General features: G+C 47.3%; 1 protein-coding gene across 13 annotated transcripts in view; it reads right to left on the bottom strand.

The window, feature by feature from the left end:
• The window catches only part of KMT2D (lysine methyltransferase 2D), a 107,742-nt gene that overhangs the window by 68,651 nt on the left and 20,983 nt on the right, over positions 1-18,108 (bottom strand). For 12 of the 13 annotated variants that reach the window (XM_081898493.1, XM_081898487.1, XM_081898486.1 and 9 more), the window contains exons 4-14: positions 17,309-17,526; positions 15,187-15,296; positions 11,487-11,649; positions 9,087-9,252; positions 8,846-8,960; positions 6,750-6,898; positions 5,891-6,069; positions 4,656-4,787; positions 2,127-3,019; positions 1,819-1,932; positions 448-558 (exon numbers count right to left, since the gene is read on the bottom strand). In XM_081898493.1, coding sequence (XP_081754619.1) covers positions 448-558; positions 1,819-1,932; positions 2,127-3,019; positions 4,656-4,787; positions 5,891-6,069; positions 6,750-6,898; positions 8,846-8,960; positions 9,087-9,252; positions 11,487-11,649; positions 15,187-15,296; positions 17,309-17,526 — 2,350 coding nt within the window. The remainder of the gene's footprint in view (positions 1-447; positions 559-1,818; positions 1,933-2,126; positions 3,020-4,655; positions 4,788-5,890; positions 6,070-6,749; positions 6,899-8,845; positions 8,961-9,086; positions 9,253-11,486; positions 11,650-15,186; positions 15,297-17,308; positions 17,527-18,108) is intronic. The other variant, XM_081898484.1, reaches the window with a different exon arrangement.

Below are 18,108 nucleotides of genomic sequence, written 5' to 3'. Positions count from 1 at the left end.
CAGGACTTCAGCAATAAGCAAGTTCAAGGCCTATCCATACTAGGTGAAATCTAGGTTTCAAAGATGTACTCATTGTTGACTTCAGCTGGGTGCTACCAGCTACAGCTAGGCTGGGCAACCCCCAGATCTCGCTTGACTCCAACCAAACATTTGGGGTGATGGGTGTTGGAGTTCAACAACACCCACTGTGCCCCATCCTTGAGCTACAGCTGTCTGTGGGGCTTCTTATTAGAAGGAGCCAGAGTTTCAGCTAGAAAGGCAAACTGTTATCCTCTTGGGGCGGCTAGGAACCAGTCAACAGACGCACCTGGCTGTGGGAAAGCCCAAAGTCTACGCTCTTTGCAAGCCCCGACTAGCTGCTCCAGGAGAAACTCACCGCTCACATCCATTGAAATTGGTACAATCAGAAAACCGTCAGACGTTTGCCGCCCTCGTGTCTGTACCCACCTGCATCAGCACAAACTTGTCCGTGTTGGAGAAGAGCACCACCGTGTTCTGCATCGTGTCGTCGTCGTCGTCGTCATCCTCCTTGCTCGGGGAGCTGTCGATATCAGCGAGCTTGGAAGGGAAGGGAGCAAAGGGACGAGGTGAAACTGCCGTCTTTCGCTGCTCCCGACACACAAGAGGGGGAAATGCAGACGCACAAAGCTACAGTCTCCTCAGCCTACCAGCTACACCCTTGAGCCGCTGCCCGTGCTGCAGGGGAGAAGGCCTACAGTCCCCTTGCCAGATTCTGTGTATATCCCCCAGCCCTCCCGTTTATATGCCCCACCACCCACAAATATCCCCACTGGCTAATAATTCCTGGTAGGTCGACCATGCTCCAAAAGGGACAGAATTCCTACCCTTTTAAGAGCACAGAGGAAGGCAGAGATTCCACAGGTGCAGCTTCTCAGCGTCGCGGCAAGAGGGAAAACTACATCTGCTGAACAATGCCCCGCTTTGAAGCACTTAAAGGGAGAGAAGCCCCATCACTGATAGAATATGGCAAGCCTACGTCGTGAGGGAACGATTCGACAATCCATTCAAATGAAAGGGAGGGGAGGGGAAGGTCGGACCCACTGCCTCCAAACACTATGGATAAGGATACGGCCCCAGCCAAGGTGCACTAACTGGGAGCTGCAGGAAAGGGGGTGCTCTCGTCTTGAGACCAGAACCACGCATCTATCCAAACTGGGGGGGGGGGCTATCCGCTGCCTGAAACGCCGCCTTTGGGGAGGCCAATAGGACTGGGCGATATCTGGTTTCCAGCATTGCAATATATCACCAGCTAAACAATTGTGATATATTGCTATATCACAATATCTGAAATAAGGATGGAACTATGTAGAGGCGAACAGCAGGGCCTGGTTTTCGACACTGCAATATATCACCAGCTAAACATTGTGATATACTGATATATCACAATGTCTGAAATAAGGATGGAGCTATGGCTGGCTTTGTGGTTTTTCCCACATCGTGATTTTTAATAGCACACAAACGCACATGCGAAATTCACGATACACTGCCAGGTCAAAAATTATGAAACCAGTATCACAATGTGGACTTCAAACCAGTTTTGAACGCTATTCTCACCCAGCCCTAACACACATCGTGATTTGTGATATATCGCCAGGTCTAAAATGATGAAAACGATGTCTCGATATGGACTTCAAACTGGATTTGGATGATGATATTGATATATCGCCCAGCCCTAGAGGCCGGCTTCCCTACGTACCGCCGCTATGGCTTCTCTTGCCCTGGGGAGGAGGGCAAACCACTCGAGCCCCTCCCCTCCCGCTCCCCCAGCGTTCTCCTGCCTGCTAAAGCTGCCCCTACCGCCAATGTCTCGATGGAAGAAGTGGTGGATTTCAACCGTGATCGGCCCCGCCCTCGGCCTGTGTGGGACCCTCCCCGAGGCCGTCTCCTCCCGGGAAAACTGCTGCTGCGACCCTACGACCAGAAGGAAACAGAGTGAGAGAGAGGGTCAAAAATAAAATGACAGAGAGAGGGGGGGAACATAGATGCACACACCGGGGAACATTCAAACAACATGGCCGCCCATTTGTTCTGGTACTCCCCGCCTCTGACAGGGACGGGGGGGCTACTCAGAGGGGAAGGAAGGAGACAACAGGCCTTCGGGTTACCTGCTTGACGCGGGAACGGGCCGGGGAGCTCCGCCGCCGCCCCTTCTCACACTCCCCTTTCATGTCAAACGGCAAGGAGTCGTCCATCTCGCCCGGCGGCAAGGAGGCCCCGTCGTCCCTCTGGAGGCTGACGTCTGTGGAGGTCAGGCCGGCCATCTCCAGGGACATGGAGCCGCCGCCTTCGTGGTACGGCGAGGCGAACTGGAGCTCCGAGCCCGGGAAGCTGCTGGCGTCGCCTTGGCTTAGGTTCGAGATCTCGTTCACGATATCCGACTTCACCAAGTGGTGGGGCCTCAAGGGCGCCGGCGCCGGCCCGGCCTCCTCCTCCCCGCTCGCCCCTCCCTCCTGCGGGTGGCCAGCCCCGTAGGCCTCCATCGGGGTGCCCCCCAGCAACTCCGCCTCCACGGGCGAAGGGGAGCGCTTGGGTTCGCGGGCAAAGCCGAGGGTCTCCTCGGGGGGCTCAGGCCCCAACGCAGCAGGCCCGTCCTCGTCCGGAGCCTCTGCCTCGCTCAGCGGAGGGGATAATCTCTCCTCCAGCTCCATCTTGGGCGCCGGAGCTGCCCCTCCGGCCTCCTCGTCCTCTTCTTCCTCCTCGTCCTCTTCGTCCTCTTGGCTAGGCTGTACTCGGCCGCCGGCGGGGCTGTCTGGCGCCAGGCCCTCGACCCCCGTGTCCATGGGCTCCTCATGGGCTTCTCCCTCCTCGGCGGCTTGGGGGGAAGCAGCTTTGAGTGAGCCAGGCCGAGGGCTCGCTGGAGAGGCCTGCCCTTCCGGGGCTGGGGGTGCCACCTCAGTATGGCTCTCTGTGGGTTCTGGCTCTGCGGGCGGCAACTCAAAAGCAGGATGCTCTTTGGCACCGAGCGGGGGCTCCTCGGGGTGGGAGGGTGAGGCTGGATCTGTAAGGGGAGAGCAAGGGAGCAGGAGGGGAGACATATAAGCCTTTGGCAGGAAAGAGCCATTCCCAGACATAGGAAAAGCGAAGCAGCGTTCCTCAGCCTAAGCAAAGACGAACAAGATCAGAATCGTGCACCAGTCCTTTAGCCTTAGAAATTAATGAATGAGATTAATTGGAAGTCAGTTTTAAATTTCTTTTCTATAAATTTTATAATTGTGTTCAATACTAGGAATACATATGATGATAATTATATTAATCTTCTTATATCTTATAGTGTGGTGGTTTGTTTGATTTTTGTTATCTGTTTGTTTGATTGTATGTTTGTTTACAGTACTTGTATGTACATCTTTTTTTATAAATGTATTTATTTTAAATTAATAAAGATATATTTTAAAAAAAGAAAGGCAAAAGGCTATTGGGAAATGATTTATACCGTCGTACCTTGGTTTTCAAACAGCTTAGTTCTCTAATGTTTTGGCTCCCAAACACCGCAAACCCGGAAGTGACTGTTCCGGTTTGCAAACTATTCCTGCAGCCAATCAGAAGCCGTGCTTTGGTTTCCGAACATTTTGGAAGTCGAATGGACTTCCATTCAACTTCCAAGGTATGACTGTAATAAGTTTTTTAGAAAAAACATTTAAAGCGATTATTCCAAAGAAACCTGAGGCCTTTCTGTTAGGTATTAACTGGACTAGAGCTTTCGGAGGAACTGTTTAATCTGTTCATGTGAGCTGTGGCGATGGCAAGAATAGTCAATGTGCAAAAATGGAAAGATAAAAAAGTCCCTGGTTTGTGAAGATGATGAACATGTTTAGATAGCTACACAAACCGTGAGAATTAAGAGAACAAAATGAGAAAAATAATTCTTGAAGAATGAAAGTATTTTGTGATTATTATTATTATTATTTTTAATCGTGGTTATGTTAAAACCACAATTTGGTTATGTTAAAAAGGATTTGAATTATGGCACCAATGAGAATTTGTAGTTTAATAATTTAGAATTAACTATATAATGGATAAAATGTAAGTAACATGGCAGCTTTATAAGGGACTAAAGGAACACCATGGAAGAATGGATGGGAAGCCAATCGATATGTGAGATTTGTTCTGATTGTATTTTAAAAGAAATTGATTTTTTTTTTTAAAAAAAGAATTATGCACCAGTCCTAACACATACAGCTCAATGTTGTACAACTGGACTGTGGGGTGCAGCAATATCTACACTGCTGACTTTGACAACACAATGTTGAGGTATGTGTGCGCATACAGACGAGACTTGATACACAACCTGCTTTATGGCTATGGCCCTTTAGCTAGGGTTGCCATATGTCTGGTATTTCCTGGACAAATCCGAAATACCGCAATCGGCAACAGTGTCTGGGTGGAAACTGGACGAGCATCCAGGAAAATCCATGTCGGCAGTGTCGTTTTTTTTACCAATTTTTGCTCAAAAATAGCTTCTATTTTCCTTTGTGTTTTCGCCCAAAAAGCACAGCTTAGGGCAAAACCAATAGAAGTTCAACAACTGTGTCCCACCCCTCAAAGCTCAACAACTTTGCCCAAAAAAAAAAATAGCTCAACAACTTTTCTGTCCGGATTTCCACTGTTTGAAATACGGCAACACTATTTTAGTTCACCTGGTGGCACTGGGGGAGGGGGTGGCGGAGAGGGGGCCTTCTCAGGCTCTAATGGCGTCTCTACTTCCATCTGCTCCTGCCCTGCAGGGGCTTCCGGATCAACATCGGACAGCTCTAACGGCTTGTCTGCTTCTGGAAAAGACACAAGGGGACAGCTCGTTCAAACGGTCCTTGCAAACAAGTTCAAATCCGCTCCGTGACGTACCCTCACCCCCCCTTTTTAGTTCCACTGCAGAAACTAAGAACACTTGCAGTAACTGGGAGCAGATTTGTGCGCAAAAAGACAGCTAGCTCAGTTCTGGTGCTCAAACCAAGTCCCGGGCTCAGAATTCTCTCATTCCTTCATTTCCACCAGGCTCTGGCTGCTGGATGGCTGAAGGTGCGTCTCCACCCCCATCATCCAGTCTGGATGCTGAGATCCAGCTCTGAAGGCCTCTTGGTGGTTCGCTTATTGCGAGATGTCAGGTTACAGGGAACCAGGTAGAGGGCCTTCTCCGTAGTGGTGCCCACCCTGTGGAACACCCTCCCATCAGATGTCAAGGAAATAAGCAACTATCTGACTTTTAGAAGACATCTGAAGGCAACCCTGTTTAGGGAAGTTTTTACTGTTTGATGTTTTATCGTGTTTTATTATTATTATTGTTGGGAGCCACCCAGAGTGGCTGGGGCAACCCTTTCAGATGGGTGGCATATACCATATTTTTTGCACCACAACACTCACTTTTTTCCTCCTAAAAAGTAAGGGGAAATGTCTGTGCGTGCTATGGAGGGAATGCCTATGGGTGGCATGCCTACGGATTTTCCTCCTCTAAAAACTACGTGCGTGTTATGGTCGGGTGCGTGCTATAGAGCGAAAAATACGGTAAATATTTTGCTGTTGATATTTATGATTATGCTTATGATTATATCTATTAGGGTCCTAATAAAAAGAAATTGTATCCCACAAGCCTGATTCCAACTCTATTTTAAGTTGCCACAAGACTCTCTGTTGTTTTAGGGTGCTTGCCAACAGCTGTAAAATGCAACTGGCGTTCATGATAAAAGTGTGGACAAGACAGCTCACAAGTTGAGCTACAAGTTATGGAAGGTATGCACAGATATTTCTCCCCTTGCTAAGACAGTATCCGCTGTTGATCATTGGGCAAAACCAAAACCCCACAATCTTCTAACAAAACGCAATGGTGTGTGTGTGTGTGTGTGTGTGTGTGTGTGTGTGTAAGCAAAGATCAACTCACCAGTCGGTTTCTCATCACAACCCAAAGGCACCTGCTCTTCTTGGTGCAAACTGACCGGGCTGCTGCAGCTGCTTTCTGCTTGCTCCTTGCTGGCTGCACAAGCTTCCTCCAGTGGTTTGGGGGGCACTGGCTTATCTGCTGTGATGAGGCTGCTGCTGCTGCTGGCTGGAGCAGTTTGCCTGGTTCGTTGAAAAGAAAAAGGCCAGTTGAGACCAGAAGTTGCTATCCTTAGAATTTAAGAAGTGTTCAATAATCTCTACAACAACCCTGAGAGGTAAGCAATTGTGAAAATTGCAGGGGTGGGAGGCAGTGGCTTCCCCAAGGCCCCCTGATGAGTTTTGGGGCAGAGGCAATGTGCGAGCCTGAGACCTCCCATTTGCCACTGAGTCCCACTACAGTCAGAGGGACTCGGGTGGTGCTGTGGGTTAAACCACAGAGCCTAGGACTTGCCAATCAAAAGGTCGGCAGTTCGAATCCCCTCGACGGGGTGAGCTCCCGTGGCTCGGTCCCTGCTCCTGCCAACCTAGCAGTTCGAAAGGACGTCATGTGCAAGTAGATCAATAGGTACCACTCTGGCGGGAAGGTAAACGGCGTTTCCGTGCGCTGCTCTGGTTCGCCAGAAGCGGCTTAGTCATGCTGGCCACATGACCCGGAAGCTGTACGCCGGCTCCCTCGGCCAGTAAAGTGAGATGAGCGCCGCAACCCCAGAGTCGGCCACGACTGGACCTAATGGCCAGGGGTCCCTTTACCTTTACCTACCTACTACAGTCATGCTTAACATCAGCGATTTCGGGGGATACCCCAGCCTACACTGTGAGCTGGGACACCCATTATTATTTCCCCAACCTAAGCTACTCACTCCTGGCTGTGCTGTACGGCCTCCGTGCTACTTGCACTCTTGCGACGTTGCTCTTGACATCCTTCACAGAGAGAGTAGTTCTCGTACCACTGGCTGCTAGGATCCAGGGCAGAAGGGCGGAAGCCACAGTCAGAACAAACACGGCAGCTCTGGAGGAAGAGAGATGGGCACTCAGGAGAGAGGAAAGGCAGCCGAGGGTCTTTCCGACACTGCCAAAATCTTACCTGCTTGCCCCAAGACTGCAGACACTAAACTGGAAAAGCTGGAAAGAGCGGGGGTGAGACGCAGGGCTGGGTGGTTTGAAATAACCAGAGTTTACCGCTACAGTAACTGTGGTTAGTTGAAACTACAATCTGTGATGCCAGATGGTTTGATCCTAGCTCGTTTCAATCAATCATGGTTAACGTTAACCACGGTTTGTCCTTTTCAGACGCAACTGAATAACTGTGGTTATTTAAAAAGCAGGAATGGGGTGCTACCAGTCTCCTCATAGCCTTACCAGAGCATGATATGGGTTTAAAGCAGATAAATCAGGGGTGGTTAAGCTGTGCACCTCCAGATGTTGTTAGAATACAATGCTCATCATCCCTGACCAGACTGCTTAAGTCTGATAGGAGCTGGAATCCTAAACATCTGCAGGGCCACAGGTGAGCGGTCTCTGGAGTAACGAGTAACCTGAAGTTATTATCAACCAGCTTCCAAACTTTGCCTGCAACCTTAAACATTGAACACTGAACACTGTGGGACTAGTACCTGAGCAAATCTACTTAGGGTTGTACTGTTAGCAATTGTTTTTGTTTTGTTTGTATGTGTTGAATGCTAACAATTCATAGAAACTAAGAGGCCCTGGACTTGGTCACAGCGGTATAAAAAATATTAGGTTGGTTCAGAGAAAATCACCAAGGTTTTGTTTAGTTCTCTGAAGGCCAATGTTGAATTGTGGCTGCCATAACTAGTGAGGAACACAGAAGAAGAAATGGGGAAAGAAATGCCCAAGGCTGGCATTTGACTTCTTCCAGAATACAGTGGTACCTTGGTACAGTGGTACCTCGGGTTAAGTACTTAATTTGTTCCGGAGGTCCGTTCTTAACCTGAAACTGTTCTTAACCTGAAGCACCACTTTAGCTAATGGGGCCTCCTGCTGCCGCCGCGCCGCCAGAACACAATTTCTGTTCTCATCCTGAGGTAAAGTTTAAACCTGAAGCACTATTTCTGGGTTAGCGGAGTCTGTAACCTGAAGCGTATGTAACCTGAGGTACTGCTGTATCTCTATGTGAATGCAAGTGGTGGAGGATTCCTTGCGGGCGGGCAGGGCTATGGGCATTCTGTTCCAAGAGTCACATCAGTACAGAATCTAGTGCCATGAAAAAAGGCAAGTCCCTAGGTAACGGATGCCTCAAAAACAGAGGGGAGGCTGAATAGCATTTCAACTGGCCTTTGGTTGGCAACTTCCCCTCACCCCATGTCTGTTGGAAACAGAGTACAGTGGTACCTCTGGTTGCGAACGGGATCCATTCCAGAGGCCTATTCGCAACATGAAAAACCCCCAATCTGAAGCGCCGTATCTGCGCAGGTGCGCAGCGTGATTTGGGGCTTGTGTGCATGCGCAAAGCGCAATTTAGGGCTACTGCGCATGCACGAGCAGCGAAACCCGGAAGTAACTCTTTCTGGTACTTCCGGGTCGCCACAGGACACAACCTGAAAAACGTAACATGAAGCACGTGTAACATGAGGTATGACTTTAAAGCAAATATAGTGGTACCTCAGGTTAAGAACTTAATTCGTTTTGGACATCTGTTCTTAACCTGAAACTATTCTTAACCTGAAGCACCACTTTAGCTAATGGGGCCTCCCGCTGCCGCTGCTGCACGATTTCTGTTCTCATCCTGAAGCAAAGTTCTTAAGCTGAGGTACTATTTCTGGGTTAGTGGAGTCTGTAACCTGAAGCGTATGTAACACAAGGTACCACTGTATATGCCCATTCCCTTAATACTGAAGAGATTGCAGAACTCACTCTCTTTTTGCAAAGGGCAATTTGGGTTACCTCAACACTGAGTTTTTGGTTTTTCAGCTCAGACTCGTGCGCAGGGACTTACTTTGCACTTCCAGGAGTCGGTGGGAAGGCTCTCGATGGCTGGCTTCAAGCAATAGGTGTGGTAGCATTTCTCGCAAGCTTCACACACGAGCATCCTGCTGTCCTCCCCAGACAGCCTGCAAAGGAGAGACGCCACAGGCGACCAGTGAATCGTAGCATCCCTGGCAACAGGCCTTTCTGGGGTGTTCAACGGGGGTCTCCCCCCTCCCATCCCCGCCTCCGAGGGGCTTTTTCACACTCACCTGCAGGTTTGGCAAACTTTGCATTCGTGACATTGCCAGCCCGAGCGCTTGCGTGGCGTCACCGTGATCTCCAAGCATGCGCCGTGGTAGTGCAGGCCACAGCTAGTGCAGAAGAGTAGGTCGCGCAACTCCCCGGGGGCGTCACACACCATGCAGCGAGAGTCCTCTGTAAGGAGGGAAGAAGGGCACTCTGGGACGAAATCCACCAAACCATCTCCCCCATTGGCCCAGAGTCCAGCAGCAGCAAACATAAACACCAGCGTTTTTCTCAAATTTAGGTCCCAGTTGTTGGACTACAACTCCCATCATCCCTGACCTGTTAGCTAATAATAATAATTTTTATTTATACCCCGCCCTCCCCAGGTAAGGCTGGGCTCAGGGCGGCTAACAAGCAATAATAATGAATACAACTTAAAAACAAGATTAAAATACAACATTAAAATATTGAAACAATAAAATAGTAAAATGCAGCCTCATCACAGCCTAGGGTGTTGCTAGTTATGGACCTTAACATCCTCCGTGGGGCATACCAGGAGAGGCGGTCCCGTAGGTACGAGGGTCCTAGGCCGTGAAGGGCTTAAAGGTCAAAACCAGCACCTTAAATCAGACCCTGTACTCCACTGGGAGCCAGTGCAGCTGGAAAAGCATTGTGTGAATATGCTCCCATGGCAGAGACCCCGTGAGGAGCCTCGCTGCAGCTAGGGAAGATGGGAGTTGTAGTCCAACGACAGCTGGAGAGAAAGCTACGTTTGAGAAACACACACACACACACACACACACACACACACACACACCTCCCTTTTCTTGACCCTGCAAATCCAGAAATAACAGCTCAGAATCCCAGGCTCCAGACCCCAGCTGCTCTACCTACTGAAGATCACTTCTGTTTGAGTGCAGTCAAGAGTTAGGGGTATATGAACATACGTGGTGATAGTGTATTTGTGTAAAGGAATATTGGCAAAAGATTATAAAGGTTATTTCTGATGTATTTCAGGTTGAGATAGAAATCAATAGAGAGATGCTTATCTCAGGAATACTGGGGAATGGTTAAATAGAAAGAAAAGAGCAAGATTGGGATAAAATGATGATCTTAGCTGATATGCTCGTTATTGCATCAGGATGGAAAGAAAAGGATAAATGGACAATGGAAAAACGGAATGACTATGTTTTTGAACAGATAGGTAGCCGTGTTGGTCTGCCATAGTCAAAACAAAAAAAATATTCCTTCCAGTAGCACCTTAAAGACCAACTAAGTTAGTTCTTGGTATGAGCTTTCGTGTGCATGCACACTTCTTCAGATACACTGAAACAGAAGTTTCCAGACCCTTCTATATAGTGAGAAGGTGGGGAGGGGTATTACTCAGAAGGGTGGTGGGAATGGGTGTCCTTCAGCTCTCTATATTGGACAAACAGGCCAGACCTTACGCCAAAGAATAAACGGACATAAATTGGACATCAGGAATCACAAGACAGAGAAACCAGTAGGAGAACACTTCAATCTCCCAGGACATTCTATACAAGATCTCAAAGTAGCTGTTTTACTACAAAGGAATTTCAGAAATAGACTGGAAAGAGAAGCTGCTGAATTGCAACTTATCACCAAACTTAAAACCATGGAGAGACCTGGTCTGAACAAAGACCTTGGATTCTTATCTCATTATACATGACAAAGCCATTTTTCACCTTCTCACCCCTTGCTTTTTCCTGTAAGACCTATTGCAGTCGTTAAGAGTCGTCAACAGGCTCATCACAGCTATCTGCCAATCACCCATTCCCACCACCCTTCTGAGTAATACCCCTCCCCACCTTCTCACTATATAGAAGGGTCTGGAAACTTCTGTTTCAGTGTATCTGAAGAAGTGTGCATGCACACGAAAGCTCATACCAAGAACTAACTTAGTTGGTCTTTAAGGTGCTACTGGAAGGAATTTTTTTTGTTTTGACTATGTTTTTGAATATATACAATCTGATATATTTGAACAGGTAATGACGGAAGATACATGGGAAAACAAATGTCAATTTTTTTTTAAATAAATGGACAAGTTATAGGAATTAGATAGCACAGGGGGAAGCCAACCCAAGTGTCCAAATTAGAATGAAAAATCTGTGCACATGGTTAAAGATTTGAAGAGAGAACAATTTGGGGGGGGGAGGGGTTACAGGGGAGGGGGAAAACTGACTGGAAGTCAATGGAATCTTAAGAACATGATACAATGTAACAAACACTAATTTTTTTTCTATGGGTAATTTTATTAAATGTTACTTTTCTCTAATTTCAATAAAGCATTTTGAAAAGCAAAAACAAAAAACCACATGCTTCTGTTTAAGTACCATGCTGCTCACAGAATCACTGGGATAGAAAAGGCTCCCATTCCAGAAAGCCACACCGCCAAAACTTACCCATCTGTACTGCCTGGTCCAAATGCTCAGGACAGAGGAGCTTCAAGCTCTTCATAGACTGGAAGCAGCCACTAGTCGCCGCGCAGGGGAAGTGATAGTGGCGCTGGCACCCCTCTGCATGGCACGGAATGGTAGCACCCCATCTCTTACAGTGTTCACATTTCTGGAAGGAAGAAGACGTCGCGGGTTCAAAAAGAGGTTCATTTTTCATAAATACCCTAATAAGGCCTGGTTAACTACAATAACATCCCCTTCCCCCTTTTCGTAATAAATATAATAATTAAATAATTTTTTATTTATACCCCGCCCTTCCCGGTTCAGAAAACCAGGCTCAGGGCGCCTAACAACAAATTTAAAACACTTAATTGATTCAACAAAAAACAGGATAAAATACAGTATAAAACATGGATAACAATAAATTCAGAATTCAAAAATCAATTTAGGGGGGAAATCCATCCAATGAACATTAGAGGATCACCAGGGCTAGCTGGCTAAATTAGTCCTATTTGGGCCAACCGGGGAGACCAGGGGAGAATTAGCTGTGGGATCCAGAGCGGGTAATCTTCATAAAAAGGGGAGGGGGAGGGAAGGAAGGGGAATAAAAGATAAGGCTAAGTTCAAATTGAAAGCCAGGCCATATCTTTTTTTTTTTTTGGTGTTGTTGTTTTGTTTTCTACATGGGTACTAATTCTTGTTTCTTCTTCTCTGCGTCTCATCTCACTCAACGCACTTACACGTTTGTACTTTTTTATTTTCCGATAAAGGATATAAAATAAACACCTTTTCGTAATAAATATAATAATTAAATAAATTAAATAAAGGGGGGTGGGGCGAACTTCTCTTCCTGCAGAGAATGGGAGTATTAGATAGGTGAGAACAACCAGAGCTGAGATACAGCTGCCACCAAAGACAGGAACCATTCATTGTTCAGACTACGGCTGAGGAACAGCCACCTTTAAGATCGAGGTAAAGGTAAAGGGAACCCTGACCATTAGGTCCAGTCATGGCCGACTCTGGGGTTGCAGCGCTCATCTCGCTTTATTGGCCGAGGGAGCTGGCATACAGCTTCCGGGTCATGTGGCCAGAATGACTAAGCCGCTTCTGGCGAACCAGAGCAGCGCATGGAAACGCCATTTACCTTCCCGCTGCAGCGGTACCTATTTATCTACTTGCACTTTGACGTGCTTTCGAACTGCTAGGTTGGCAGGAGCAGGGACCGAGCAATGGGCACTCACCCCATCACGGGGATTCGAACCGCCAACCTTCTGATCGGCAAGTCCTAGGCTCTGTGGTTTAACCCACAGCGCCACTCGCGTCCCTTAAGATCGAGAGACCTGCTTAATTCACTCTGGCAAATTGCCTGTGGGACCTGGACGCTTCTGAGCACCCACCCGACCTTCACCTGCGCTGCACAGCAGTTTCCAAAACTGGAATTCACTTTTGCGCAGGGCTGGTACCCAGTCGCATCAACTCATTTAAACACAAACTTCTTGTCCAGCTGTCAGATCTCTAGCCTGGTCCAAGGCAAACCTAAAGAGGCTGTAGACCAGGGGTGGACAGGGATCTAATGGCAGATCTCTGGTTGATTTCCAGTAGGCCGGCAAGGATTGTCAACTTGTTTAATAACAAAATACCACCCACATTAAATTATACTGATGAAATGGAGAAAGGTGGGAATACTCAGGAGAACTGAAAGCTTCCTTCAGTTCTGCTACTATAACCAAATCCCTAGGCTCATCCTCTTTAATTCTAAGTATATGCCTTTTGTACCAGGCTTGGGTCTGGTGGGTTTTGGGGGTTCTAGTAAAAAAACAAACAAAGTGGATCCCGGGAGGCTGAGGTCTGCCAGCCCCGGTGTATACACACAGCTTAATTATCCTGAAAGCATTCCTGAGCTCTTTATTGTTCCCAGAGCTTCCCTTCCAGGTCCTCAGTCGCTGCAAAAAAAAAAGGGGGGGGACCGGCAAGGGCTTTGGGGAATAACACTTTAAAACAAAAAATCTCAAGCTTCTGCTAATGAAACGAAAGCCACAAACTGGGAGAAAGTTGGATTCGCCAACCTAGTGTGAATGCAATGCAACACAGCCGGGTTTCAGGAGTGTTTTCCGGGAGAAAAAAAAGGAGGAAGGTTTGGCATGTTTGTGCTCCGTTGGTCAGAGGGTGAAAAGGGGTGAGAGGCTTTGTACAATTCTCTGGTCCTCACGCAAAAGTATACTTGAGGGTTGAGGAGTGTCCACTTGGTAGCTACATGTTGAATGAAACGTTGCGTTTTAATCACTGGATTCCAGTACAGTGGTACCTCGGGTTAAGAACTTAATTTATTCCGGAGGTCGGTTCTTAACCTGAAACTGTTCCTAACCTGAAGCACCACTTTAGTTAATGGGGCCTCCCACTGCTGCCACGCCGCAGGAGCACGATTTCTGTTCTCATCCTGAAGCAAAGTTCTTAACCCAAGGTACTATTTCTGGGTTAGCGGAGTCTGTAACCTGAAGTGTATGTAACCCGAGGTACCACTGTATTCACTCTCAAGTCGCAACCATTCTAGCAAATATGGCTATTACAGTTTAACTTCTCTTATGCTAGGGTTGTCATATTTCAAAAAGTAAAAACCCTGACAAAAAAAAAGATGTTGAGCTTTTTCTGCAAAAATCTCTTTTTTTAATGTAATTTTGGAGCTATTTTTAAGGAAATTCACCAAAATCGACACTCCCGACATGGGTTGCCATACATCTGGATTTTCCCGTACATCTCAGCCATTTCTGCCCGGACGCTGTTTATGACGACCGAATCCTGGCTACATCCAAGAAATTCCAAGCATTTGGCAGCCGTTTCTTATGACCAGGGTGCTATTCTGCTCCTTCAACAGGATTTGCTGCAGCAGGAATTAGGGCACGAAGAATTTGTCTCTGGTCCTTTCCCCAAACAAAGGGAGGGGAAACCCCACAGGATACTAATTCCCAACATATTTAAGGACTGCATCAGGATGTAACTTGAGGGTGAGGAAATGTATTTCAAAAGAATCATAGAATTGCAGAGTTGGAAGGGACCCTGAGGGTCATCCAGTCCAACCCCCTGCAATGTAGGATTATAAGGTAGGTAAAGGATCCCTGGACGGTTAAGTCCAGTTAAAGGCAAATATGGGGTTGCGGCATTCATCTCGCTTTCAGGCCGAGGGAGCCAGTGTTTGTCCACAGACAGCTTTCTGGGTCATGTGGCCAGCAGGACTAAACCGCTTCTGGTGCAACAGGACACTGTGATGGAAGCCAGAGCACCAGAAACACAATTTATCTTCCTGCCGCAGCGGTACCTATTTATCTACTTGCACTGGCCTGCTTTTGAACTGCTAGGTTGGCAGGAGCTGGGACAGGACAACGGGAGCTCACCCCATCACAGGGATTCAAATCGCTGACCTTCTGATTGGCAAGCCCAAGAGGCTCAGCGGTTTAGACCACAGCGCCACCCGCATCCCTTCAGAGGATTATAGGATCTCTTAAGGGTGTATTCTGTGCTCCGTGAGGAAAGCGGTTCCTAGAGCTTTGCCTTGGACGTTGCTCTGGGAGGACTGTCCTAGCGCACCCCGTATATTCCTGGCCCACCCCACACAAGAGCTAGCCCTCCCAATACAGTAGCGCACCCCGTATATTCCTGGCCCACCCCACACAAGAGCTAGCCCTCCCAATACAGCTGAGCCCCGACAAACCTGTGCAATCCCTGAGATGACAGCTTTGTTCACGAGGCTCAACCATGACCCTTCCGAACGCAAGTCTCCGGCCGACCACACCACGCACCAGTGATGAGCCCAGAAGTGACCTGCATAAACAGGAAGAGGAAAACAGTCAACAGGGCAGCAAAGCAAATCTCCTCAAAGGCACACACTCAGGAGCATGGGGAATTAGGAATAATAATAACAACACCGTATTGGCTTGAATATAAGCCTCATTTCCCCCAAAAAATTCCGACCATGAAAAGTTAAAGTGCAGCTTAAATTTGCGACCTTACAAAAATTGGCTTTTACGATATCGCTGCTGAAACAGAACAGGTATGACTGCCTGTGGAATTTTTACGTGAGTGGTTTATATTCGGGTATTGTCTTTTTTTCTCCCCGCCCCCTTGAATTTGAAAGGTGCGGCTTATATTCAGGTGTGGATTATATTCGGGCCAATACTGTAATAGTAGTAGTAGTAATAATAGTATAGTAGTAGTAATAGTATTTGTTTGTTTGTTTCCCGCCCGTCTGGCTGGGTTTCCCCAGACATTTTGAGTGGCTCCCAACAGAATATTAAAAACTCAACAGAACATCAATCCTTAAAAACACCCCTAAACAGGGCTGCATTCAGATGTCTTATAGAAGTCAGATAGTTGTTTATTTTCTGGACATCTGATGGGAGGGTGTACCACAGGGTGGGCACCACTACAGAGAAGGCCCTCTGCCTGGTCCCCTGTAACCTCACTTCTCGCAGGGAGGGAACCGCCAGAAGGCCCTCGGAGCTGGACCTCAGTGTCCGGGCTGAATGATGGGGGTGGAGATGCTCCTTCAGGTATACTGGGCTGTGGACATTTAGAGCTTTAAAGGTCAGCACCAACACTTTGAATTGTGCCCGGAAACGTACTGGGAGCCAATGTAGGAGTTTCAGGACCAGTGCTATATGGTCTTGGCAGATATATCTAACATCTAAGCATGTGTGCTTAGCTCCAGGAGTTCATCTGCTCTTTAAGTCCAAGTGTATGCTCTCAAGTCACTACTAGGTCCCTGGTTTTGTGTATCTGTGTGCATGTGTTGGCAAGGCTGTCCTATTGCAACAGCTTTAATAAACACGCAGTCCCTCTCAGGTGTTGGACCCATTTTATTTCCTTGGTTCTGTGGTGCGTTCCCTCACCTGGGTAATGAACACGGTGCTGCAGAAGTAAATTCTTACCACACCAGTACAAAAAGAAAAACAAAAGATTCGAGTCTGCAAACCCTAACCCTCCCAATTTACTCTAATCTAAGCCCTCCTGATAAAAAAAGAAAGAGGGGTGTATTGCTAAATCAGAAGCCAACCAGCTTTTAAGATATCCGTGAATTTTGGAACAACATTTACAGTGAATTTAAAAATGTATTCAAATTTACATTTCTAAAAAAACCCAGAAATTTTTCTATTAGGAATACTACCAATGAAAATAAAAAAATATATTAAGACCATTGTTTATGTATGCAGTTACAGCAGCCAGAATAATAGTGGCAAGAAATTGGAAAAACCAAACCTTACCAACGATCACAGAGTGGCAAATTCTTATGATAGAATACCTGCAACTAGCAAAATTGACTGGGAAACTTAGAGGAATGTCAAACCAAAAGGTATTTAGGGAATAGAAAATATATAAAGAATACTTGAAAATGTGCTGTATGAACAATAAGATCCTTGCAGAAATAGAGTGATACCGATAACCAAGAATTATTCAAAACGTAATAGTGGATTATATATCTACATACAAAATAAAATAATATGAATCTGTGCAAGGAATACAGATAACAAAAGTAGTATAAAGAGAATTATTGGAAGTTACATATTTTAATTTGTTATTTAAGCGTAATATATTGTGTTTGATTGTTTTTCTTTTTTTACTTTATTGTTTTTATTCATTTGTATCGTCTTTTGTATTATATGTAATGTATATTTGTCTATGTGAAAATTAATAAAGATTTTCTTTATATAAAAAAAAGATTTCTAGGCTGCACAGAGACATCAGGAAAGGGAGCTTTGTCAAGGGCATAATGGCGCTGGGGTAAAGTGGAGGGGTGCCAGGCTAGGCCCAGGTTCCTCAGCACCTCCTGGGCTCACCTGTTGGCTCAAACACCTCTCGCACTGCCACACCATCCGCAAAGCCAATCAGGGTCAGGTCGTCGCCTCCAGCCTCCGCCGAGCCAGGCTGCTTCCCTTCCTGCGGCTCCGAAAGCTCGTCCGCCCAGCCAGGCGCCGGATCGAAGCGCAACAGCTCTCGCTGCCCGTGAAGGCTCCACTTGCTGCAGTTGCAGAACGCACAGCGCTTGGGTGGGGAGCTGGGAGGGTGGGAGAAAGGAGGAGATGAGAATGTGCTCACCGTTGCAAGGAAAATCTGCCCCCTTCCAACCCGCAAGGGTGCTCCCACCCAAAATATCCCAAGGGGCCACTTTGATCTGGAAGCATGCAGGATCCAGGCCTTCTTGTCCTCCAGTCCCATTTGGGCATCCATGATGGACTCTCTGTACCATAGGTGTCAACTTACAGATTTGAAAATAAGGGACCAGCAGCCTCGAAAATAAGGGCTCAGCAGCCAAAATAAGGGATTTTCCCAGCACAGGTATGTTCGACTTCTGAGCCCCTCTGAACCAAAGGCAGAAAGCCCAGCCAACAGCCAAACGAAGCCTCAAGCGGTGGTTCCCACAGCGCAGCAACCCGGCAAAGGGGATGCAGCAAGGAAAATCACCGTCACCTCTCCGCTGGGAAGCGCTGAGCAAAGGCAAGTCCCCAGGCAACACAGCCGATTTGATCGGCACAAGGCATGCAAGCTCCTCCCCCCAGTCGTTCTTAGACTCCTTATTGGGTGAGCAAGGCAGCCAAGCAACACAGTTGGAGCCTCCCTCCTCCCTGGCCGGCAGGGA

The sequence above is a fragment of the Podarcis melisellensis genome (assembly GCF_964234715.1).
Source record: "Podarcis melisellensis genome assembly, chromosome: 2".
In the NCBI taxonomy this organism is placed as follows: Eukaryota; Metazoa; Chordata; class Lepidosauria; order Squamata; family Lacertidae; genus Podarcis; species Podarcis melisellensis.
Note: the sequence above shows the minus strand (reverse complement) of the source record. Positions and strands in the feature narration are given on the sequence as shown.